The sequence below is a fragment of the Gobio gobio genome (assembly GCF_949357685.1).
Source record: "Gobio gobio genome assembly, chromosome: 2".
Classification (NCBI taxonomy): domain Eukaryota; kingdom Metazoa; phylum Chordata; class Actinopteri; order Cypriniformes; family Gobionidae; genus Gobio; species Gobio gobio.
This window is the reverse complement of record NC_137098.1, coordinates 7,247,702-7,274,048: the sequence shown is the minus strand read 5'-3', so window position 1 is coordinate 7,274,048 and position 26,347 is coordinate 7,247,702. Positions and strand designations below refer to the sequence as shown.

Below are 26,347 nucleotides of genomic sequence, written 5' to 3'. Positions count from 1 at the left end.
CAGGAGCTTACTGAACGTCAGGAGCTTACTGAACATCAGGAGTTTACTGAACATCAGGAGCTTACTGAATATCAGGAGTTTACTGAACATCAGGAGCTTACTGAACATCAGGAGCATACTGAACATCAGGAGCTTACTGAACATCAGGAGCTTACTGAACATCAGGAGCTTGCTGAACATCAGGAGCATGCTGAACATCAGGAGCTTACTGAACATCAGGAGCTTACTGAACATCAGGAGCTTACTGAACATCAGGAGCATGCTGAACATCAGGAGCTTACTGAACATCAGGAGCATACTGAATATCAGGAGTTTACTGAACATCAGGAGCTTACTGAACATCAGGAGCTTACTGAACATCAGGAGCTTACTGAACATCAGGAGCATACTGAATATCAGGAGTTTACTGAACATCAGGAGCTTACTGAACATCAGGAGCTTACTGAACATCAGGAGCTTACTGAACATCAGGAGCATACTGAACATCAGGAGCTTACTGAACATCAGTAGCTTACTGAACATCAGGAGCATACTGAACATCAGGAGCTTACTGAACATCAGGAGCATACTGAACATCAGGAGCTTACTGAACATCAGGAGCTTACTGAACATCAGGAGCATGCTGAACATCAGGAGCTTACTGAACATCAGGAGCATACTGAATATCAGGAGTTTACTGAACATCAGGAGTTTACTGAACATCAGGAGCATACTGAACATCAGGAGCTTACTGAACATCAAGAGCTTACTGAACATCAGAGCTTACTGAACGTCAGGAGCTTACTGAACATCAGGAGCTTACTGAACATCAGGAGCAAACTGAACATCAGGAGCTTACTGAACATCAGGAGTTTACTGAACATCAGGAGCTTACTGAACATCAGGAGTTTACTGAACATCAGGAGTTTACTGAACATCAGGAGCTTACTGAACATCTGGAGCTTACTGAACATCAGGAGCTTACTGAACATCAGGAGTTTACTGAATATCAGGAGTTTACTGAACATCAGGAGCTTACTGAACATCAGGAGCTTACTGAACATCAGGAGCTTACTGAACATCAGGAGCTTACTGAACATCAGGAGCATACTGAACATCAGGAGCAAACTGAACATCAGGAGCATACTAAACATCAGGAGCAAACTGAACATCAGGAGCTTACTGAACATCAGGAGCTTACTGAACATCAGGAGCATACTGAACATCAGGAGCTTACTGAACATCAGGAGCTTACTGAACATCAGGAGCATACTGAACATCAGGAGCTTACTGAACATCAGGAGCAAACTGAACATCAGGAGCTTACTGAACATCAGGAGCAAACTGAACATCAGGAGCATACTGAACATCAGGAGCAAACTGAACATCAGGAGCGTACTGAACATCAGGAGCATGCTGAACATCAAGAGCAAACTGAACATCAGGAGCATACTAAACATCAGGAGCAAACTGAACATCAGGAGCTTACTGAACATCAGGAGCTTACTGAACATCAGGAGCTTACTGAACATCAGGAGTTTACTGAACATCAGGAGCTTACTGAACATCAGGAGCTTACTGAACATCAGGAGTTTACTGAACATCAGGAGCTTACTGAACATCAGGAGCTTACTGAACATCAGGAGCTTACTGAAAATCAGGAGCTTACTGAACATCAGGAGCTTACTGAACATCAGGAGCATACTGAACATCAGGAGCTTACTGAACATCAGGAGCAAACTGAACATCAGGAGCCTACTGAACATCAGGAGCAAACTGAACATCAGGAGCATACTGAACATCAGGAGCAAACTGAACATCAGGAGCGTACTGAACATCAGGAGCATGCTGAACATCAAGAGCAAACTGAACATCAGGAGCATACTAAACATCAGGAGCAAACTGAACATCAGGAGCTTACTGAACATCAGGAGCTTACTGAACATCAGGAGCTTACTGAACATCAGGAGTTTACTGAACATCAGGAGCTTACTGAACATCAGGAGCTTACTGAACATCAGGAGTTTACTGAACATCAGGAGCTTACTGAACATCAGGAGCTTACTGAACATCAGGAGCATACTGAACATCAAGAGCTTACTGAACATCAGGAGCATACTGAACATCAGGAGCTTACTGAACATCAGGAGCATACTGAACATCAGGAGCATACTGAACATCAGGAGCTTACTGAACATCAGGAGCATACTGAACATCAGGAGCTTACTGAACATCAGGAGCTTACTGAAGATCAGGAGCATACTGGACATCAGGAGCTTACTGAACATCAGGAGCTTACTGAACATCAGGAGCTTACTGGACATCAGGAGCTTACTGAACATCAGGAGCTTACTGAACATCAGGAGCTTACTGAACATCAGGAGCTTACTGAAAATCAGGAGCTTACTGAACATCAGGAGCTTACTGAACATCAGGAGCTTGCTGAACATCAGGAGCATGCTGAACATCAGGAGCTTACTGAACATCAGGAGCTTACTGAACATCAGGAGCTTACTGAACATCAGGAGCATACTGAACATCAGGAGCTTACTGAACATCAGGAGCATGCTGAACATCAGGAGCTTACTGAACATCAGGAGCGTACTGAACATCAGGAGCAAACTGAACATCAGGAGCTTACTGAACATCAGGAGCGTACTGAACATCAGGAGCTTACTGAACATCAGGAGCTTACTGAACATCAGGAGTTTACTGAACATCAGGAGCTAACTGAACATCAGGAGCTTGCTGAACATCAGGAGCATGCTGAACGTCAGGAGCGTACTGAACGTCAGGAGCTTACTGAACATCAGGAGCTTACTGAACGTCAGGAGTTTACTGAACATCAGGAGCTTACTGAACATCAGGAGCTTGCTGAACATTAGGAGCATGCTGAACGTCAGGAGCATGCTGAACGTCAGGAGCTTACTGAACGTCAGGAGTTTACTGAACATCAGGAGCTTACTGAACGTCAGGAGCTTACTGAACATCAGGAGTTTACTGAACATCAGGAGCTTACTGAATATCAGGAGTTTACTGAACATCAGGAGCTTACTGAACATCAGGAGCATACTGAACATCAGGAGCTTACTGAACATCAGGAGCTTACTGAACATCAGGAGCTTGCTGAACATCAGGAGCATGCTGAACATCAGGAGCTTACTGAACATCAGGAGCTTACTGAACATCAGGAGCTTACTGAACATCAGGAGCATGCTGAACATCAGGAGCTTACTGAACATCAGGAGCATACTGAATATCAGGAGTTTACTGAACATCAGGAGCTTACTGAACATCAGGAGCTTACTGAACATCAGGAGCTTACTGAACATCAGGAGCATACTGAATATCAGGAGTTTACTGAACATCAGGAGCTTACTGAACATCAGGAGCTTACTGAACATCAGGAGCTTACTGAACATCAGGAGCATACTGAACATCAGGAGCTTACTGAACATCAGTAGCTTACTGAACATCAGGAGCATACTGAACATCAGGAGCTTACTGAACATCAGGAGCATACTGAACATCAGGAGCTTACTGAAAATCAGGAGCTTACTGAACATCAGGAGCTTACTGAACATCAGGAGCATACTGAACATCAGGAGCTTACTGAACATCAGGAGCAAACTGAACATCAGGAGCCTACTGAACATCAGGAGCAAACTGAACATCAGGAGCATACTGAACATCAGGAGCAAACTGAACATCAGGAGCGTACTGAACATCAGGAGCATGCTGAACATCAAGAGCAAACTGAACATCAGGAGCATACTAAACATCAGGAGCAAACTGAACATCAGGAGCTTACTGAACATCAGGAGCTTACTGAACGTCAGGAGCTTACTGAACATCAGGAGTTTACTGAACATCAGGAGCTTACTGAACATCAGGAGCTTACTGAACATCAGGAGTTTACTGAACATCAGGAGCTTACTGAACATCAGGAGCTTACTGAACATCAGGAGCATACTGAACATCAAGAGCTTACTGAACATCAGGAGCATACTGAACATCAGGAGCTTACTGAACATCAGGAGCATACTGAACATCAGGAGCATACTGAACATCAGGAGCTTACTGAACATCAGGAGCATACTGAACATCAGGAGCTTACTGAACATCAGGAGCTTACTGAAGATCAGGAGCATACTGGACATCAGGAGCTTACTGAACATCAGGAGCTTACTGAACATCAGGAGCTTACTGGACATCAGGAGCTTACTGAACATCAGGAGCTTACTGAACATCAGGAGCTTACTGAACATCAGGAGCTTACTGAAAATCAGGAGCTTACTGAACATCAGGAGCTTACTGAACATCAGGAGCTTGCTGAACATCAGGAGCATGCTGAACATCAGGAGCTTACTGAACATCAGGAGCTTACTGAACATCAGGAGCTTACTGAACATCAGGAGCATACTGAACATCAGGAGCTTACTGAACATCAGGAGCATGCTGAACATCAGGAGCTTACTGAACATCAGGAGCGTACTGAACATCAGGAGCAAACTGAACATCAGGAGCTTACTGAACATCAGGAGCGTACTGAACATCAGGAGCTTACTGAACATCAGGAGCTTACTGAACATCAGGAGTTTACTGAACATCAGGAGCTAACTGAACATCAGGAGCTTGCTGAACATCAGGAGCATGCTGAACGTCAGGAGCGTACTGAACGTCAGGAGCTTACTGAACATCAGGAGCTTACTGAACGTCAGGAGTTTACTGAACATCAGGAGCTTACTGAACATCAGGAGCTTGCTGAACATTAGGAGCATGCTGAACGTCAGGAGCATGCTGAACGTCAGGAGCTTACTGAACGTCAGGAGTTTACTGAACATCAGGAGCTTACTGAACGTCAGGAGCTTACTGAACATCAGGAGTTTACTGAACATCAGGAGCTTACTGAATATCAGGAGTTTACTGAACATCAGGAGCTTACTGAACATCAGGAGCATACTGAACATCAGGAGCTTACTGAACATCAGGAGCTTACTGAACATCAGGAGCTTGCTGAACATCAGGAGCATGCTGAACATCAGGAGCTTACTGAACATCAGGAGCTTACTGAACATCAGGAGCTTACTGAACATCAGGAGCATGCTGAACATCAGGAGCTTACTGAACATCAGGAGCATACTGAATATCAGGAGTTTACTGAACATCAGGAGCTTACTGAACATCAGGAGCTTACTGAACATCAGGAGCTTACTGAACATCAGGAGCATACTGAATATCAGGAGTTTACTGAACATCAGGAGCTTACTGAACATCAGGAGCTTACTGAACATCAGGAGCTTACTGAACATCAGGAGCATACTGAACATCAGGAGCTTACTGAACATCAGTAGCTTACTGAACATCAGGAGCATACTGAACATCAGGAGCTTACTGAACATCAGGAGCATACTGAACATCAGGAGCTTACTGAACATCAGGAGCTTACTGAACATCAGGAGCATGCTGAACATCAGGAGCTTACTGAACATCAGGAGCATACTGAATATCAGGAGTTTACTGAACATCAGGAGTTTACTGAACATCAGGAGCATACTGAACATCAGGAGCTTACTGAACATCAAGAGCTTACTGAACATCAGGAGCTTACTGAACGTCAGGAGCTTACTGAACATCAGGAGCTTACTGAACATCAGGAGCAAACTGAACATCAGGAGCTTACTGAACATCAGGAGTTTACTGAACATCAGGAGCTTACTGAACATCAGGAGTTTACTGAACATCAGGAGTTTACTGAACATCAGGAGCTTACTGAACATCAGGAGCTTACTGAACATCAGGAGCTTACTGAACATCAGGAGTTTACTGAATATCAGGAGTTTACTGAACATCAGGAGCTTACTGAACATCAGGAGCTTACTGAACATCAGGAGCTTACTGAACATCAGGAGCTTACTGAACATCAGGAGCTTACTGAACATCAGGAGCATACTGAACATCAGGAGCAAACTGAACATCAGGAGCATACTAAACATCAGGAGCAAACTGAACATCAGGAGCTTACTGAACATCAGGAGCTTACTGAACATCAGGAGCATACTGAACATCAGGAGCTTACTGAACATCAGGAGCTTACTGAACATCAGGAGCATACTGAACATCAGGAGCTTACTGAACATCAGGAGCAAACTGAACATCAGGAGCTTACTGAACATCAGGAGCAAACTGAACATCAGGAGCATACTGAACATCAGGAGCAAACTGAACATCAGGAGCGTACTGAACATCAGGAGCATGCTGAACATCAAGAGCAAACTGAACATCAGGAGCATACTAAACATCAGGAGCAAACTGAACATCAGGAGCTTACTGAACATCAGGAGTTTACTGAACATCAGGAGCTTACTGAACATCAGGAGTTTACTGAACATCAGGAGCTTACTGAACATCAGGAGCATACTGAACATCAGGAGCTTACTGAACATCAGGAGCTTACTGAACATCAGGAGCTTACTGAACATCAGGAGCTTACTGAACATCAGGAGCATACTGAACATCAGGAGCTTACTGAACATCAGGAGCTTACTGAACATCAGGAGCATACTGAACAGAGCATACTGAACATCAGGAGCATACTGAACAGAGCATACTGAACATCAGGAGCTTACTGAACATCAGGAGCTTACTGAACGTCAGGAGCTTACTGAACATCAGGAGCATACTGAACATCAGGAGCTTACTGAACATCAGGAGCTTACTGAACATCAGGAGCATACTGAACAGAGCATACTGAACATCAGGAGCTTACTGAACGTCAGGAGCTTACTGAACATCAGGAGCATACTGAACAGAGCATACTGAACATCAGGAGCATACTGAACATCAGGAGCTTACTGAACATCAGGAGCTTACTGAACATCAGGAGCATACTGAACATCAGGAGCTCACTGAACATCAGGAGCTTACTGAACATCAGGAGCATACTGAACATCAGGAGCTTACTGAACATCAGGAGCTTACTGAACATCAGGAGTTTACTGAACATCAGGAGCTTACTGAACATCAGGAGCTTACTGAACATCAGGAGCTTACTGAACATTCTGTTGCTTTTCTAAGTGATCAGACTTTTAATTGTTTTTGCCTGCGGACAATAAAACAGCTGAAAATATCGAATACACTGAAGGATGGACCTGAACCATCTATAGCAGTGGTACTCAAAGTGTGGTACGAGGATGCCTCTAGTGGGACACAGAGGAATCACTAAATAAATTAATGTTAAAACACATTCATTTTAATTTAATCTTTATTTGAGTAAAGTTTTTGTTTCACATTTAAGTACAGTACAGTTTTAATTTAACTTTACAACACATTTTAATCATTATTTAATTATTTTATTTACCTGTATATAAGCACAATGCAGTGTTAACCCTCTGTAGTCGGCCATCGCGCCGGCATGATTGGCTTGCTTTTTTTCTTACCCGTGCCAAAGAGACTCAGATAACTCTGTCGTTTTTTATCATTCAGGCAAGTGTTATACATCATTATAATCTAGTACAAACTGTGTATTTACAATGTTAAAGTGGCTGACAACAATAAATATCATTATTAGGAATAAACTGCCTCGTTTTTTAACTGTGCTGAGCTGTAGCTGAATAGTTAGGCCTACTACGCTACTGTATTTTAATGTTGGTCATTATGGTGGTACTTGGAGAGACAAATATTTTCAGAGGTGGTACTTGGTATAAAAAGTTTGAGAACCACTGATCTATAGCAACCAGAGTATCACAGAAACTTGGGGATGGGCCCTTTTGACAGTATGCAACTGCATAGAAATGTTCTCACATTTTCCTCAGAAAATGTATTTAATTGTATTTACTGTCTGATTTGTATTGAACAGACAGTGGAAACCACAAGGCTATTTAGATTTAAACTGTAATAAAGATCTTTGTCATTGATGATCAGATGCCAGCTATGTTTTTGGATTCAAGTTGTCTTATCTCCCTCTGCCCAGGCTGTGTATGAGGACATCAGTGTTTCTCTGCAGTGTTATTTACACAGGGGCATAAGGGGCACAATGCAACGAGATGCTTTGTGTAAATGCATCTAAGAGCACGTCACAAAGGCCAGCCGTCAAGCAGTCAAACCATTGTTGGTGAGTGATGGCATCAGACTCTCATTTTGGGGGCGGACGTCAGTGGCCTTTAAATACACAGGGATCAGGCTGCTTCTGTTCATGTACAGGGTGAAGGATGAAGATGGACAATCACACTCTCTACACTCTGTTTCTAATAGTGAGTTTTCATGTCATCTCGATCTGGAGTGACGATGAGGAGGTTCTTTCCTGTCCAGAGCACCAGCAGGCCTTTGAGAGCTCCTGCTATGAGTTTGTGGCTCTGCAGCACAGTTTCCTCAGCGCTCAGGCTTGGTGTGAGCGGGGCGGTGGGCACCTGGCCTTCATCCAGAATGATGAAACCCAACAGTTTCTCCAAAAGCACCTGCAGGCGGAGCAGGACTGGTGGGTAGGACTCGCGCCTGCTTCCACCAACCTCACTCTGGACTCTGCTGCCACTGAAGGTATATTTATAAAGTTTCCTTGCATATGTTGTTGAGGGAAACAGCTTTGAAAATATATCTAGGCTCTGGTGACTAAATAAATAAAATATAAATATTATAAATATAAATAAATTAAGCTGCACCTTAACCTGTTAACTGTCACCCCCCTTTTAAACATATTTGTGAATTTAAATGGTTGGAACTGAATGCTTTCCAATACAGACCTAAGGTTGGTCTCTTTAAAAAGATGAAACTAGATTATTGCATAAGTGAAAGCAGCTTCATAAAATTAATGCGTATGAAAGTTATAGAAATGTATGTTATTGTAAAGCAACTAAACATTTTAAATGTTATAGAAAATATATATTTTACGAAAAATGTTGGACTCTAACATTGCCAGAAAATCAAATCTAAATGTCTAACCAAATTGTGTTCCAAATTTGAAGTTAATATCACCCAAAGTCAGCCCACTTTGAAGCACCATTCTATGGTAACACAGTCATAAAAAAAAGATTTTAAAGTTTTTCACAGAATGAATTTTGAGTATTTAAGCTTTTGAATGATACTTAATTTATTCGTTTTGATACCTAGATGATGATTACTAAAATATTTGATAGGAAAAAAGGCATATATATTTGATCCCTGCTTGTCAGTGATGCTTTATCAGAATAAGCATAAACTCAGAAACTGTTAAAGTGTCTTATCTCTCTTGTCAGCTGTGTTTCATGTACAGATAAGCTATTATTCAATCATGCACTACACTGTCACATTAGCACCAGTTAACTCGTGTTATCTCGACAGAGCAGCAGGTTGTTAATGGGTCTGTGGCTCTACAAAGACACATTCTTTATGGCCATGTCTCCTTTTGTGCTAGATTTGTCTCCGTTTCTATGGATGACTATTGTAGGCATCAAGGAAAAGGGAGTACAGTCTTTTGTTGCTCTGTTTGTATCCAGCACCTAGTTAGTTAGAAGAGAAGAATGCTCAGTTATCATCATGGTGTACTGGAAAAAAAAATTTTCAGATGATATATCACAACAGGGTATAGGTGTGTGCTGATTGCGGCTCTATGTATTCATTCACTAATGTGAGATCACAATAAACATGAGTTCTATGTCAATACATTAAAGTCAATGTACTATTGAAATTTATTTCTGGACATCGTAATGTTATTTTTTTCTATAATTGGTATTGTACATACACTATATTGCCAAAAGTTTTGGGACGCCTGACTTTACATGCACATGAACTTTAATAGCATCCCATTCTTAATCCGTAGGGTTTAATATGGAGTTGACCCACTCTTTACAGCTATAACAGCTTCAACTCTTCTGGGAAGGCTTTCCGCAAGGTTTAGGAGTGTGTTTATGGGAATTTTTGACCATTCTTCTAGAAGCGCATTTGTGAGGTCAGGCACTGATGTTGGACGAGAAGGCCTGGCTCTCAGTCTCTGCTCTAATTCATCCCAAAGGTGTTCAATCGGGTTGAGGTCAGGACTCTGTGCAGGCCAGTCAAGTTCCTCAACACAAAACTCGCTCCTCCATGTCTTTATGGAGCGACGCTTTGAGCACTGGTGCTCAGTCATGTTGGGACAGGAAGGGGCCGTCCCCAAACTGTTCCCACAAAGTTGGGGGGCATGAAATTGTCCAAAATGTCTTGGTATGCTGAAGCATTAAGAGTTCCTTTCACTGGAACTAAGGGGCCAAGCCCAAACCCAGAAAAACAACCCCACACCAAACTTTACACTTGGCACAATGCAGTCAGGCAAGTCCCGTTCTCCTGGCAACCGCCAAACCCAGACTCGTCATCGGATTGCCAGACAGAGAAGCGTGATTGGTCACTCCAGAGAACACGTCTCCACTGCTCTAGAGTCCAGTGGCGGCACGCTTTACCCCACTGCATCCCACGCTTTGCATTGCACTTGGTGATGTAAGGCTTGGATGAGCTGCTCGGACATGGTAACCCATTCCATGAAGCTCTACACACTGTTCTTGAGCTAATCTGAAGGCCACATGAAGTTTGGAGGTCTGTAGCTGTTGACTCTGCAGAAAGTTGGCGACTTCTGTGACCCTCAGCATGCGCTGACCCCGCTCTGTGATTTTACGTGTCCTACCCATTTGTGGCTGAGTTGTTCCCAATTGCTTCCACTTTGTTATAACACCACTAACAGTTGACCGTGGAATATTTAGTTGTGAGGAAATTTCACAAAATGACTTATTGCACAGGTGGCAACTGATCACAGTACCACTCTTGAGTTCACTGAGCTCCTGAGAGAGACCCATTCTTTCACAAATGTTTGTAGAAGCGTCTGCATGCCTAGTGCTTGATTTTATACACCTGTGGCCAGGAAGTGATTGGAACCACTGAGTTCAATGATTTGGAAAGTCGTCCCAATACTTTTGGCAATATAGTGTATGTGATACAGCATTGTATTAGCATGACTCAAACTTAGCACTATAGGCTACTTATTTAGGGCGTTTTCACACCTGAAAATCCGCACCAAGGTCCCAACCGAAGTTCATGTTTTGATACATTTTATACATTCGGTTATTTTTGGTTTGATTCCACATTGCAATTATGCGAGCGCACTAAAGAACTTTACATGACACACTTGCGTCCTGTCGTCATCATCTATGTGGGCTGCATCTTGACATTGATTGGTTTGTAAACGGACGTGCGTCTGATGTCAGCGTGTTGTCAATTCGGCAGGTAACTTTGACAAGAATTAATGAACAGACACATATCGTTGCCACTAGTGAACAGTGCACATTGTTTGACTATTTATTTTCGTTTTGAATTGTTTAGTTTAAAAGTGGACATTTCAAGCTTTCTGTACACATATTTCTCATGTCTGTGAGGCAGTAGCTGCTGAGTTTATTTATGAGACATGTTCAAGAGCAATGCAAGTGATCGCTCCCGCGCCTCCATGTCACGATTGTTGTCTGCTATTGCCTATTTGCTTCTTTATTAAATCCAATTGGCTGATGAAACATTGATTAAAATGATACAATTTATACAAAACGCAATTCACTCTAAAAAAAGGTTTTCTACAAAACAAAACTTAATGAAGTGGTCAAAATCATTCCTGACCTTCTGTCTTCTGACATATTGCGCATCTTTGCACTTTTCATAATCAATATAGCCGAGATGAAATTTAAAAATAACCAGGAACTTCCTGTAATGGTCTGAAGTCTGAACCATACAGAAAATGCTTTCACACTAGAAACTAACCAAACCTTTGTTCAGTTTGATCCGGACCGAGACTACCTCTTTTCATCTGACCAAATTTCGTCTGAACCATGGTCCGGGGGAGGTTTCACACCTGCAATTTTGACTCAGATCAAACTGAAAAGTCTGAAAATCCGGACCAAACAAGGCAGCTGTGAAAGGGCCCTTATTAATTAAAAATTGCAGACTTCACAATTTCATTTAGTTTTTTTGGTTAATCATGCAGCCCAGATAGACGTACAGTCTCTACAATGGCACACACTGTAAAAAGGACCTATCATGTCATTTTCACAACTTACAACTTTTTTATCTACTTAAAGTTGTTTTCCTCTGAAAGATGTTTCATCAGTTGAACAATCGGTATGTTGTTCAATGTATTGTACAACAGTAGCTACAAACGCACTGTACTTCTATGCCTCATAGCCTCATTTTCATTCCTGTCAAAACTTCAATATGCCACTACCCTGGATGAGTTCTATTAATTAATCACACTTTTTTTGATATTGAATTATTAAAACAACATGTTTACTCAAATTAGCAGCCTGATTTTCCCCCATTATGATCTAAACAAGAATAAAAACATAACTCATTGTTATTGTTTCATTTTGTTACTTTCATCACACTTCTCATTATTAACTACAACTTTTGCCTCAACAATCTCCTAATTACTGTATATTAATAGTCAGTAAGGTAGTGGTTAAGTTTAGGTATTGGATATGATTAAGGGATGTAGAATATGATCATGCAGAATAAGGCATTAATACGTGATTTATAACATTATGTACTAATAAAAAAGTCAATCTCCTAGTAATATGCATGATGATAAGCAACTAGTTAATAGTGACCCTAAACTAAAGTGTTACTGTTTATGGACCCACTTTATATTAGGTGGCCTTAAGTACTATGTACTTACATAAAAAAATAAGTACAATGTACTTACTGTGTTCAAATTGTATTGCAAAACACCTTTGCTGATATTGAGGTGGAATACGGGTAAGGTTAGGGACAGGTGTGGTGGTAAGGGTGAGTTTAAGGGTAGGGTTAGGTGTAAGGGAAGTGTCAACTGTGTAATTACAAATGTAACTACAGAAATTAATTACAGATGAAATTACATGCAGGTATTTTTTAAAATGTAAGTACAATGTAAAAACATGTATGTATTCAATAAGTGCATTGTATCAAATGATTAAGTAAAATGTTAGTACATAGTAGTTAAGGCCACCTAATATAAAGTGGGTCCCTGTTTATTTTTGTTCTCAGGTCCCTTGTCCTGGTTGGATGGCTCGGATGTTAGTTACTCCAACTGGCTCCAGGAACCCTCGCTGAACGTATCCTGTGGCTACATCAGAAGAAAATCTGGATTTCAGTGGGAGACGACCAGTAACTGTAGCTGGGAGCTCTTCTTCATCTGCGAGTTTGGTCGGTCTCTTTCTTTATATGAAAATATTTGGTTACACTTTATTTCGGTGGTCCACTTTAGACATATTCTACTAACCCTAACACCTAACCCTAATCTAACAGGCTACTACAGTCTACTAATACTAGTTGACATGTAGTTGCAAAGTTACCTACAGTTAGTAAAATGTCTAACGTGGACAGTCGAAATAAAGTGTAACCAAATATTTTCCTCCCTAACTTTCCTTTTTTAATTGGGATTGAACCTGAGTTGGTTATCGGTCACTGTTTTTTAGAGTCTGGGCGCTCTTTAGCCTGCGCTGACCACAACGCTACGCTTCAGTGTGGCTCCGGTCAAGTGATAGAGATTGATGACAGCTTCTACGGCAGGAAGGCGGTGCATTACTGCAGGCCCAGCCACGCTCCCTCACATGCATCTCCACAGCAGGGCGAGTGCAGCTGGGTCGATATAGTAGATACTGTGTCAGGTACATCCAATGCAACTTTCCCACTGTTATATGACTTCAAATAGTTTCTGACTGCATTCATTAAGTTCAACCATTAACTCTGTTACCCAAGTTATTTTAAGGCTAAATAAACCAATAACTACACACTTACATGTGTTATCTGTTAAAGGAACACGCCAACTTTTTGGGACTTTAGCTTATTGACCGTATCCCCCAGAGTTAGATAAGTCCATACATACCATTCTCATCTCCATGTGTGCCATAACTCTGTCTGACGCACCCACCGCTAGCCTAGCTTAGCACAAAGACTAGAGGTAAATGGCTCCAGCTAGCCTACTGCTCGATAAGTGATCAAATAAGATTTTCCTATTTACATGTTGTGATGTGTTTAGTTACATCGTGTACTAAGACCGATGGAAAATGAAAAGTTGTGATTTTCTAGGCAAATATGGCTAGGAACTATTCGACTCCGATCACTGGCCACTAGAACATCTAGGCATAGGAACAGTTTCTTCCCAGAGGCCATTTCCCTCTTGAACAGTGAAATACCCCCCAAAGCATATGCCTGTAAGTGCAATACTCCCACTGTTTAGTGAAATATCATCTTAACTCAGGAGTTTATTTATATTCATATTTATTCATACTACTCAAATACTGTAAATATGTTCATAATCTGTAAATGGTTATTCTGACTAAACATAACTGTGACCTTATATTTTTTATACTGTTTTTCATATTTTTTTTCTTATAATTTGTATTTCTATGTTATTGTTGTATTTGTATTGTATATGTGCACTGGAAGCTTGAGCACCAAGAAAAATTAATTGTGTGTGCAAACACACTTGGCAATAAATCTCTTTCTGATTCTGATTCTGTCACGCACGGAGATGAGAATGGTATGCATGGACTTATCTAACTCTGGGGGATATGGTGAATAAGTCCCAAAAAGTCGGCGTGTTCCTTTAACTGTTTACATATCTATTCACATTGTAGTAAAACGTTGTTTGTACGGGAAGAAGGAGGCGGGAACCGGCGAACAATAAACAAACTTTTAATTAAACAAACACAATCTAAAATGGCGGCGACAGCCCCTCGCGGACGACTGTCGCCTACAAACAAATAAACACAAAATGAAAATAAAAAGCTGCAGCCCCTCACGGACGACTGCAGCGAACACAAAATAAAACATAACACAAAACGTCCAGGCCTGGTCCTCTCTCGTCCCTCACTGTCGTCACTCCTCCTTTATACTCCCTCACTCCTCCGCAAGGGCCGAGATCGCTGCGGCTCGCAGCTGGCGCTCATCCTCTCTGATGAGCGCCGCCTCGTCCCGCCCTCACGGTCCCTCGGCCTCGCTGCTCGCCACATACCCCCAACGCCCTTCGCAGGCCGGGGGGCACTCCCGAGTCTGCGCTCTACTCCCCCCCCCCCCCCCCTCCCCGGGGGGGGCCGATCACGGCGGCCGCGGGACCTGGGGGTAAGAACAGCGAGGTGAGAGAACGGAGCGGGGAGCATGAGGAGCGACAGAGACGAGAGAGTGGAGAGAGGAGAAAAGAAAAAAAAAGAAAAAAAATTCTGGTCCGGTTCCCAGACACACTGCCGCTCGGTCCTCAGCCAGCCGAGAGGCTCTTCTTCGCGGTGCCATGCGGTGGCACTGGACGCTCGGTGGACGGCCCGAGACTCCTCCGCCCCCTGGCGGCCGGCGGTGGCTCCTCCTTCTGAGGGCGGCCGGAAGCGAGTCCCCATCCCGCGCTCCCTGCTCCTCCCCTATGCGGCGGATGACAGCAGGCTCCGGCTCCAGGCAAGCGCTGGGGACTCCTTCGCCCCCTCGCGGACGGCAGCCACCCCACCTCGACCCAGGGGCGCGGCAGCGAGCTCTCCGTCCCACCGATCTTCATCCGCTCCAGCACCACCGCTTCGGGCAGCCGCTCGCGGACTTCTCTCCTCCGCGCTGCCCGAACTCCGCGGCACCACGATCCCCCTCAGCTGCGAGGGCTCTTCGACAGCGTGTCCCTCCTTCCTCCCGGGTTTCGGCACCACTGTAGTAAAACGTTGTTTGTACGGGAAGAAGGAGGCGGGAACCGGCGAACAATAAACAAACTTTTAATTAAACAAACACAAACTAAAATGGCGGCGACAGCCCCTCGCGGACGACTGTCGCCTACAAACAAATAAACACAAAATGAAAATAAAAAGCTGCAGCCCCTCACGGACGACTGCAGCGAACACAAAATAAAACATAACACAAAACGTCCAGGCCTGGTCCTCTCTCGTCCCTCACTGTCGTCACTCCTCCTTTATACTCCCTCACTCCTCCGCAAGGGCCGAGATCGCTGCGGCTCGCAGCTGGCGCTCATCCTCTCTGATGAGCGCCGCCTCGTCCCGCCCTCACGGTCCCTCGGCCTCGCTGCTCGCCACACACATATTCATTGATCTTAATGAATTAGGGGCCAAGCACCAAACGGTGCGATGGCACCTATTGTATCCAATAGTTTTCTTCTTTTTTTTCTTCCGCCATGGGAGTCTATGGGCAGCCCAGTCCCTAACTCAATCCCTCTAACGCCACCAACTGTCCAAAATTTCACTTACATTTATGCTAATAACTTTTGAACCATAAGTGCTAGAAACAAAATTTTCCGTATTGAAAATTTTCCCAACTTTTTCAATCTCCTCCTAGACAGTTTGTCTGGTTTTCATGAAAATCGAACCAGATCATCTTCAGACCATGCTGGCAAAAATATCAAAAGCTTTTGATAAACCCAACCATTCTCAAATAACGCGCAAAGAATTTGACAAAGAGCACGCCAAGATGGATGCAAGGCTATATCTCCGCAATGCTTTAGCGTATTCAGACCAAACTTGGTACATGTCATCACAAGCATGACCTGAGGCAACATGCAGTGTTTCGGCACAGAGCCACCTACTGGTCAGAAGATATATTAAAAAAGCTAAACTTTTTTTGCTTATAACTTCTGATTGGTTTTCTCAAAAATGATAAAACTGGTCTCTTCTGATTCAGTGCATCCTGCCAAGTCCATGATACCCAATAAGATAAGATTCCATATTGGCTATTGTGGGCATCGGCCATTTTGAATTTTGTCCTTAAATGCTGTATTTTGAGAATGCATCAGCGTATCATTACTAAACTTGATATGTGTTATCGGGATCATGCCTTGAAGGTCCTAAAAAAAGTTTTGAGACAGCGCCACTTTGTGGTCAAAAGTTCTATAAAATTTCCATAAAAGCTAATAACGTTTGATTAATTTTCACTATTTTAATGAAACTGATTGTCTTGATAGATTCCTTGGGTCAAGCTGAGAACAATGATAGCTTGCTATCCGCCATTTTGTAAAGCCAACATAATCAACAACAGCAGCAGCAGTGTGTCAGATCGACTCCGCCAAAACCAAATACATTAACCTTTGTCATAACCATTATTTTTTTGTGACGCAGAAACTATATGAAGGGCAATAAAGTGCAAAAAGCATCTTCATCATTTATAAAAGCACTTGACAACTATCAGATTGCATGCATCTTAGCCATAAAAAGGAAATTATGCCCAACTGCATGCACAGATTCAATATTTACAGAGGTATTCACACAATGGTTTATTTGAGCATGTACAATTGTGTATTCAGCAGCATATAGTGATTAATGTTGGAGATTATTTGCACACTGAATGTAAACTGTTCTGTTTCTTGTCTTCTGTCAAGAGCACTGCCACGGGCTGCAGGTGTGCCAGGCTGCTGCCGATATATCATCTTTTGAAGAGCCGTGCCCTACACTGGGAAGCTACTTGTCAGTGGAATATCATTGCAAAGATGGTCAGACCTCTTTTGTCCATCCCCACCCAGAATGACACATTGTGCAACATTAAATTAAACTATTACAGTACATAAAAAGCAACATATCTGATGTTGATAATATGGTGCATTATTACGTGTTACACACTGTGGCCTTTAGACACTTTTTTATGACCCCAATACGTGACTGATTGCATGGGTTTTGTCATCTTATCTGTTGCACAATCCTTCATTTATTTAGACACGTTGGTCGAAAGAACACTCAAGTTGCACAAGTTAACTCAAGTTGAAATTAACTACATTTATTGTAGTCAATGCATCATCAATCCTTCTTCCAAAATGTGTTTTTGTCAAACCCGGATTCACTATGTTAAGCCTATTAAAAGCAGTGTCGGGGGTAATGCATTACAAGCAACATGAGTTAAGTAATCAGATTACTTTTTCATGTAACTTAAGTAATGGATTACTTTTAAATTTACAACAAAATATCTGAGGTACTTTTTCAAATAAGTAATGCAAGTTACTTTGTTTTCCATTTATTGACTGACAGCTCTCCTGTCCCTGTGTTGAGTGAAATCATGAGTAAGGTTCAGGGGCGTATGTAAAAATGGTATGTTTACACGACAACGATGAACTGAAAACAGACGACAACGTTGTCAAAACGTTCCCCGTTCACACAGGTCTGCAAAAATGACTAAAAAGGCAGTTTTATAGTTGGCGATGTCACTTTGTTAAGAAACACCCTGCGAACAAATAATACGCATGCACATGACGTTGCCGTTTTCACAGGATCAAGCTTTTGTTTACATGGAGACGGTAAAAGCATCGTTTTCAAAAGCTTGTGTTTTCAGGCCCCCAAAACGCCGTTGTCGTGTAAATGAATGGCCAAAACGCATAAACCGTTTTCAGATGAAAACGGTGTCGTGTAACAAATGAACTAATGGAACATGTGACAGAATCAAAAACACAACTGAAGCCAGACAGACATGTAACAATTACGCAAACATGCAATAATTAAATATATTAAACTGCACAAATATACTTTATGTATTTTTGAACTTTCTTCTCCTGCCTCCTATTCAATCTAGAATGGCAGCACAGCTGAAAGGTTTGTTTGAGCTGCGCCCTCTACAGGTGTGAATTTGCATTTCCTCCAGCCTTATTCTTTTCACTTTTGGTGTGAAAGGGCCTTTACATTTGCTAAAAATATAACTTTTGTTATTAAAAAGCAAATAAGCAAGCCCAGCCCAGGTGAGAAAAGCATAAAAGTAATGTAACACATTACTTTCCAAGTAACTAGTAACGCAATCAGTTACTTTTTTTTAGGGAGTAACGCAATATTGTAATGCATTACTTTTAAAAGTAACTTTCCCCGACACTGATTATAAGTGTTTATATTTTAGACCTGTCAGGAGGATTTTCGCGGGACATTGCATAGCTACATATATCACGTGTTGTCATATCCATAAATAGAGAAAAGTTGCAACTTTGAAGCGTGTCTGGTGTGGGAGTGGCATAGGTTAGTTGTCTCAACGAGCGAGAAAGGTTGATAGAACACACTGGTAATACTTTAGTATGGGGAACACATAATATCCTAGTAATATGCATGTTAATAAGCAACTATTTAATAGTTAGAATTGAACCCTGAAATAAAGTGTTACCAGCACACCAAATCTCAGACCTCGGGGAATCACCCATTTTAAACAAACGCCGAACAGAGGAGAGTCTGCTGACAAAAAGAGAATGCCATAGAGCTCGTAATAAAACATGAATAAACATTAGCTTGGCTTTTCTGATAGTTTTTTTTTTGTAAAAGCGACGTGAAATGGTGTTTTTATTACTCGACAGGTGAGTAAAGTATTTTATTGAACAGATGAATTGCCATATGTAGCTCTCAGACAGAGTTCATCATATATCATTATCTATTATGAAGGGTCATATTTATCCGCAGTCACGCAGAGCTAAAGCGCAACCAAAACAATGTTCTTCTGTAAAATGCATGCAGTCCTAAGACTTTTATGAACGAAAAGTTGACCATGTTTGAATGATTCCCCATTGAAAAATCTCTTAATATCTACTCTAATCTTAAACTTTGTATGATTTTTTACCCCAAAATGTGAAAAATATTGACATCTTGACATCTCGGATAATATTAAGACATTGCACTTCTTGTTATCAGCTCTTCATCTGCTGATGAGAAAACTGGCGGCTGTCTTTGACAACATTACCATCACAGTGAAGTGGTTGCTGCATCCGTTTCAAGGCAACCTCACGTGCACTTTGAATGCTGGGGATGGACACATCATTGATAATTACAGACCTGAGGAGTGAGTGCTGCCCTTTCACATGTCATGATGCAACATAATAGCGCTAATTGATTAATTGATTTTTTATGCTTTCAAGTATAAAATGTACTTTCAAGATCTGAAGGACACTACAAGTACAGGGTGTTTCTTGATTATAATTAAGCACACTTCTTTTTCACAAGGGAACTTGACTAACTCTTGACTGTGGAAACTGTTTTCAGGATGGAGAATGTGGTCCATAAGTTCAGCCATGCTGGAGTTTACACTGTCACAGTAGAGTGCAGCACTAGTGAATGGCATGTGACAGCCCACAAGTTCATCACTATCCAGGAACCACTGGGAGAGTTTGGGACTATAAAATGCCACAGCATGAATCAATCCACAGACTATACCAACTGCAAAGCACTTTATAATAACCCTCTGAAAATACAAGTGGAGCTAGACGCAGGTAAAAATAAATGTTTTACTGTTATTAGTATTTTTTTATTTATTTCTGTCATTTATACATGAGTTTATATCTCGCAATTCTGACTTTATTTTTGTATGTTTTAATATCTCGCGATTCTGACGCTATGACTCACAATCACGAGTTTATATCTCGCAATTATTACTTTATTTTTGTACGTTTTTAATATCTTGCAATTCTAACATTATGACTCACAATTACGAGTTTATATCTCACAATTCTGACTTTATTTTTGTATGTTTTTAATATCTCGCAATTCTGACTTTATTTTTGTACAGTTTTAATATCTCGCAATTCTGACGCTATGACTCACAATTACGAGTTTACATCTCACAAATATTACTTTATTTTTGTACGTTTTTAATATCTCGCAATTCTAACGTTATGACTTGCAATTACGAGTTTATATCTCGCAATTCTGTCTTTATTTTGTACGTTTTTAATATTTCGCAATTCTGACTTTATGACTCACAATTACGAGTTTATATCTCGCAATTGTGACTTTATTTTTGTAGTTTTAATATCTCGCAATTCTGATGCTATGACTCACAATTACAAGTTTATATCTTGCAATTCTGACTTAATTTTTTTAAAGTTTATATTGTGCAATTTTGACTATTACTCGCAATCAAAAGTTTATATTTCGCAATTATTACTTTATTTTTGTACGTTTTTAATATCTCGCAATTCTAACGTTATGACTCGCAATTACGAGTTTATACCTCGCAATTCTAATTTTATTTTTGTACGTTTTTAATATTTTGCAATTCTGACTTTATGACTCACAATTACGAGTTTATATCTAGCAATTGTGACTTTCTTTTTGTAGTTTTAATATCTCGCAATTCTGATGCTATGACTCACAATTACAAGTTTATATCTCGCAATTATTACTTTATTTTTGTAAGTTTTTAATATCTCGCAATTCTAACGTTATGACTTGCAATTACGAGTTTAATCTCACAATTCTGACTTTATTTTTGTACATTTTTAATATCTCACAATTCTGACTTTATGACTCACAATTACAAGTTTACATCTCGCAATTCTGACTTTTTTTTTAAGTTTATGTCTCAATTTATTTTTGTACATTTGGCGGTGCTTTAAATAGCTGTGGCTCGGAGGCTTGATCCAAACTCATTTCGTTGCATTGTACAAGTGTAATGACAATAAACTTAAATCTAATCTAATCTAATATCTCACAATTCGGACAATCACAAGTTTATATTTCACAATTCTGACTTTATGATTGTAAGTTTACACCTCGAAAATCAGACTTTATTTTTGTATGTTTATATCTCGTAAATCTCATCTTATAACTTTAAATTAATTTATCTATCAATTCTGTCTTCATTTTTGTGGGTTTATAACTTTTTTCTTAAGATTGTGAGATGTAAACTCACTCATTAGCATTTTTATATTTTAAAAAATAAGGTTCATGTCCATGCAAAACTTAACTACAAAAAAACTAGGTTGCCAAAGTTGCTTTTAGGGTGTTGCTATGCAGTTTCTATAGTTGGTTGCTCACTGGCCTGTTGTCCCTAGATATAGCTTGGATCCCTCTTTATTTTAGTCTCTGGAATTTCATTATCCATTTACTTACATTTTCACCAACCAGATGGCATAAATATGTATAGTGATATAAAGGACATGGCCTAATATAAGTGTTACAAACAGACAAAATCTAAATGAATGTTTACCTCTGTCAGGAACAAATGTAACCTACAAAATTCAGCATGGAAACACAGAGCTGGTCTCCGCATCTGCTATCAGAGGGATCGTTCCCCATAACATCACTGTATCTCCAGAAGTACAGCAGCAGTTAGGACCAGGCTGCCACCAGCTTTCTATTGTGGCTCTCAATGGGGTGACGGCCATAGATGGCTCCACCGTCCTGGAGCTGTGCTTGGTGGAGCCAGTGGAAGGCCTCATAGCAGATGTGGAGCTGGAGCATGAGCAGTGTCCAGTCCATGCCCTCTATGTCAATGTGACTCTGGATCAGGGGGTTCCAGTGCAACTGCATTTCCTGGTGTCTGGAGCCAATCACACTTTCTCTGAGATGCATGAGATGCTGAATGGAGGTCCACAGGTTTTCCACATCTCAAACACAATACAAGGTGCTGCCCTTTGACTTGAAACTTACTTAACATGGACAAAAGTGGATGTTTAGTTTCAAAACATGTGTATTAAGTCAGTTTTCACGTCGCAACCTGACAGAAAAGCTCACCTGGAGGGCAAAAGGTTTTCCTTTGCTACCCGTTATTTTTTTCCAGGTTTGTACTAAGACATTGTTATTAAAAGACCAAATTCAGTATATAGCTTATTGATGACATTTACAGGTAAACAGATGTGCACAGAATATGAATGTGACACATTAAAGTAAGGCTGGGTATTGACAAATATTTCACGATTTGATTTGATTTTGATTCAATATCGATCATTTTGGATATAGGCCTATATCAAAGCAAATTTTCTCAAGGAAAAAAACTCCACTAATGCTGTGAACTATAGCCTACATTGGAGTCAGTTGGTACTACATTAGCTATAATATAATATATATTATATATATATATAATATATAATATATATAACTATAATATTGAAGGTTAAAATGAACTGATTTGTATACAAACACGTAAATTACACTCAAGGACGTTTTTTTATAATAAGTTATAATACTAACTTTACAATTACATAATTATATTTCTACTCCAATTCGTTTTTTGAAATCTAAACCTTCAAACGGTGGCTGCCAACTTGACGGATTTATTCAAACATGCATTATATATGGAAGAACATTATAATGAATATGTAATATGGTGCATAGATTTAGCAAAATCCTCCTCTCTAGAGTTTCTCATTCTATAAAAATGAGAATTTATTGGATGGGAGTCAGGCTACAACACTCCATTTATTCAACAAAACAGGATAGACTAATTGATTCTTGGGATTTAAGAATCGATATCGGTTCATAAAAATGAGAATCAATTAAAACCGAGGAATCTGGGTTTTTTTACCCAGCCCTACATTAACTGTCTACATTAGCCCGTCGGGTCAGAGGTCACTCTTCCACCAGAACTCGACTCGCGTACAGCCGTTACCGGAAGCCAGTGATTATAGTTCATAAAGTTTTAATTATGGATATTTTTCTTACACAAACGCATCGCTTCGCTTCACTTCAGAAGGCCTTTATTAACCCCCTGGAGTCGTGTGGAGCAGTTATATGATGGATAGATGCACTTTTTTGGCCTTCAAAATCTATGGTACCATTCACTGCCATTATAAAGCTTGGAAGAGCCAGGACATTTTTTTTTATATAACTCTGAGTGTTTTTGTCTGAAAGAAGAGAGTCATAAACACCTAGGATGACTTGAGGGAAAGTAAATCATGGGGTAATTTAAATTTTTGGTTGAACTAACCTTTTAAGCTTATTCTCATCGAAAACCATTGTAAACAAAATTCTCATATTTGAGGACCATATTCAGTATGCACCTTATTAATAAAACTTATACTTAATTTTTTTTGTCCAGAAAGCTTATTTCATTTCATTTTAATAATATTTTTAATGCATTTTATTTTAATTACTAGATTTTATCAATGAATAATAAATAAATAATAATTTAAGCACATTCTTCACATTCTTTCAAATTTAATTCAAAATAACTCACAATTTCATGCATAACCCTTTTAATTCAGCTCAAAATATCTCACATTGGGTGTCTTTGCCGACCTCTTGTGGGGAACAAAATGGTAACACTTTACAATAAGGTTGTCTTAGTTAACATTAGTTAACATGAACTAACCATGAACAACACCTCTGTTCAGCATTAGTTAATCTTTGTTAACGTTAGTTCATAAAAATACAGCTGTTCATGGTTTGTTCATGTTAGTTCACAGTGCATTTGCTAATGTTAACAATATTTTAATAATGCATTAGTAAATGATGAAATTACCATTAACAAAGATAAATAAATGCTTTATAAGTGCAGTTCATTATTAGTTCATGTTAACTAATGTAGTTAACTAATGAACCTTATTGTGAAGTGTTACCAAAATATATATAACATGATATTTCATGACTCTCGCAGCAAATGAGCTGTTCCGCTGGGTCCTAAAGTGAGTTTCACTTCAGTATGCATTCAGATTCATATATGGAAATTATAAAATTTTTTAAGCATTTTTAGTTTGAATTTTGAGCATTGTTTAGGTTTTTCTATGTGTACTAAAGCATTCCTTGTATTACATTAATTCCTAAGGTGGTCAAATTGACCCGCGAGTGAAGGATTTGTTACTTTTTAAACCACAAAACACCACAACTTTTTTGTGCATTCATGGTTCAAGTGCGACAAAAGTCCTATAGGGTCTTGGAGCACTCCGATGAACTCTCAATTAAAAAAAAAAAAAAGTGTTTTTAAAGAGTTTCGGGTCAAAATGACCTAAGGGAAGAATGAGGGTCAAACAAACAAACAAAAAATGTAGGGAGAGACTTGATGTTGTCCAATGGGAATTGATTGGATCGTTGGACAGTTGGTCAGGTCTTCGTGCCAGTCACGTAACTTAAACCTTTGAAAAAAATTAAATAATGCAAAAAAAATCACACTTTTGGTCATGTAATGTGTATTTTGATCACTTATAGCATGCAGCTTCATCAGTCTGATTATTTCTCTATCCTGTCATTTAGGCGAATTAAATGTTGTGGTCAGAGCAGAGAATGCCTTCTCAAGCATGGAAACGGATGGTGGAAACACAACAGTTTACTGTCACAACGAAACACTGAACCAACATGATGGAGACACAGTATGTCTCAACACATTAACACATACACTTCATACACCCATTCAATGCAAGTTCAGCTCAAATTCAAGAGCTCTGTGTGAGTTGTTGATTACTGCAGAAAATAATTTCAAAATCACTAAAAAACATAAATCCTGTTATGTAATGCATGAAAGTATGTAGGGAAAGTATTTTGGTTAGAGCTTGTATTTGAGCTGTAAAGTCATCAAAATGCTTGTTTTTTTGGTGGGATAACTTTTTAGGTGGATGAACATCTTGATATGCATTTCTGAAATATTTGGATTTTCTTTATATCAGCTTATAAAATACTTTTCTGATATCCTTGAACATGTCATGTAAATGGTTAAATGATGACTTAACTTAATAATAATGTGTAATTTAGCATTATTCCAGTGAAACGACTTCCACTGTAAATGCGTTATTGTTCGTTTTTTTTTAAACTGATGGTATTCAAATTATTTCCTGGATGCCACAGATGCTGTCAATGGTTTGATTTTTATTAAACCAAGGTCATTGCTTTAAAAAATGCTGCACATTTCCACAGATCGGTGAGCATGTGAGACTTGCCAGAGCCAATCATCTGCAGATCACTGTAGATCCAGAAGTCCCGGTCATCGGCACTACCAGAGTCAAACTATATGTAGATGGACTAGAAGATAACAACGCTGTCTGGAAATGCAGTAAGTACCACTATCACTCAATCACAAATAATGTGTTTTGGTAGTACTTACTTACCCCATATGCACTCATTATAGTAATTGCAATAACTGGTTAATAACTATGTACTGAACCCCCTAAACCTAACCTTAAACCATGTCGTTACCTTATATTATGCCTTGAGTACATTCTTAGGTAAGTACACTGTCAGTACACGTATTATAAAATAATGTGCAACCTGTATTTTATCCATGAGGTCTATAATAATTCAAGAGATCTCAAGAGCAGTTGCTTGGGCAGTTCTAAAGAAACTGGGCAATGATGAAAAACTATTTTTTATGAAATATTAGCAACATATGTTACTTGCAATCCGTTTAGTCTGAAAATATGGATACTTTTGAAAAGCCATCAGTGGAGAAAGAGGCTTTTTGTCATGTCTGTAGTTAGGACAAAAGATATGTAATAATTTCACTTTTGGGCCCAAACAAGGGACGCCAATTATGCAGTGATTTTACCTTCGTCCATCCAAGGACGTTAAGTAAGGTAGTGATTGGTACTCACGTCACCGCTGACGTTGTGATTTTTGGATCACACGTCACTTAAGGTGTGGTTATGAGTACATCAGATGACCACCTTCCCCCTCTCTTAGTTTGGGACACTAGTCAAGGTATTTTACCTTGGCTCTATGGGAATACTCCAAACAGGAGCTGTTCAATCATTTTAGATTGAATGTAAAGT

At 40.1% G+C, this 26,347-nt stretch overlaps 1 protein-coding gene across 1 annotated transcript in view; it reads left to right on the top strand.

Annotated features, from left to right (window-relative positions):
• Window positions 1–8,195: 8,195 nt before the first annotated feature.
• Window positions 8,196–26,347, top strand: part of pkd1l2a (polycystic kidney disease 1 like 2a) — a gene marked incomplete at its 5' end in the record, with an annotated part of 44,717 nt that continues 26,565 nt past the window's right edge. The window contains 9 exons of the mRNA XM_079838669.1: window positions 8,196–8,514; window positions 12,982–13,140; window positions 13,413–13,604; window positions 17,297–17,407; window positions 19,566–19,713; window positions 19,914–20,140; window positions 21,868–22,275; window positions 24,840–24,955; window positions 25,497–25,672. Of these exons, the coding sequence (XP_079694795.1) occupies window positions 8,196–8,514; window positions 12,982–13,140; window positions 13,413–13,604; window positions 17,297–17,407; window positions 19,566–19,713; window positions 19,914–20,140; window positions 21,868–22,275; window positions 24,840–24,955; window positions 25,497–25,672 (1,856 nt within the window). The remainder of the gene's footprint in view (window positions 8,515–12,981; window positions 13,141–13,412; window positions 13,605–17,296; window positions 17,408–19,565; window positions 19,714–19,913; window positions 20,141–21,867; window positions 22,276–24,839; window positions 24,956–25,496; window positions 25,673–26,347) is intronic.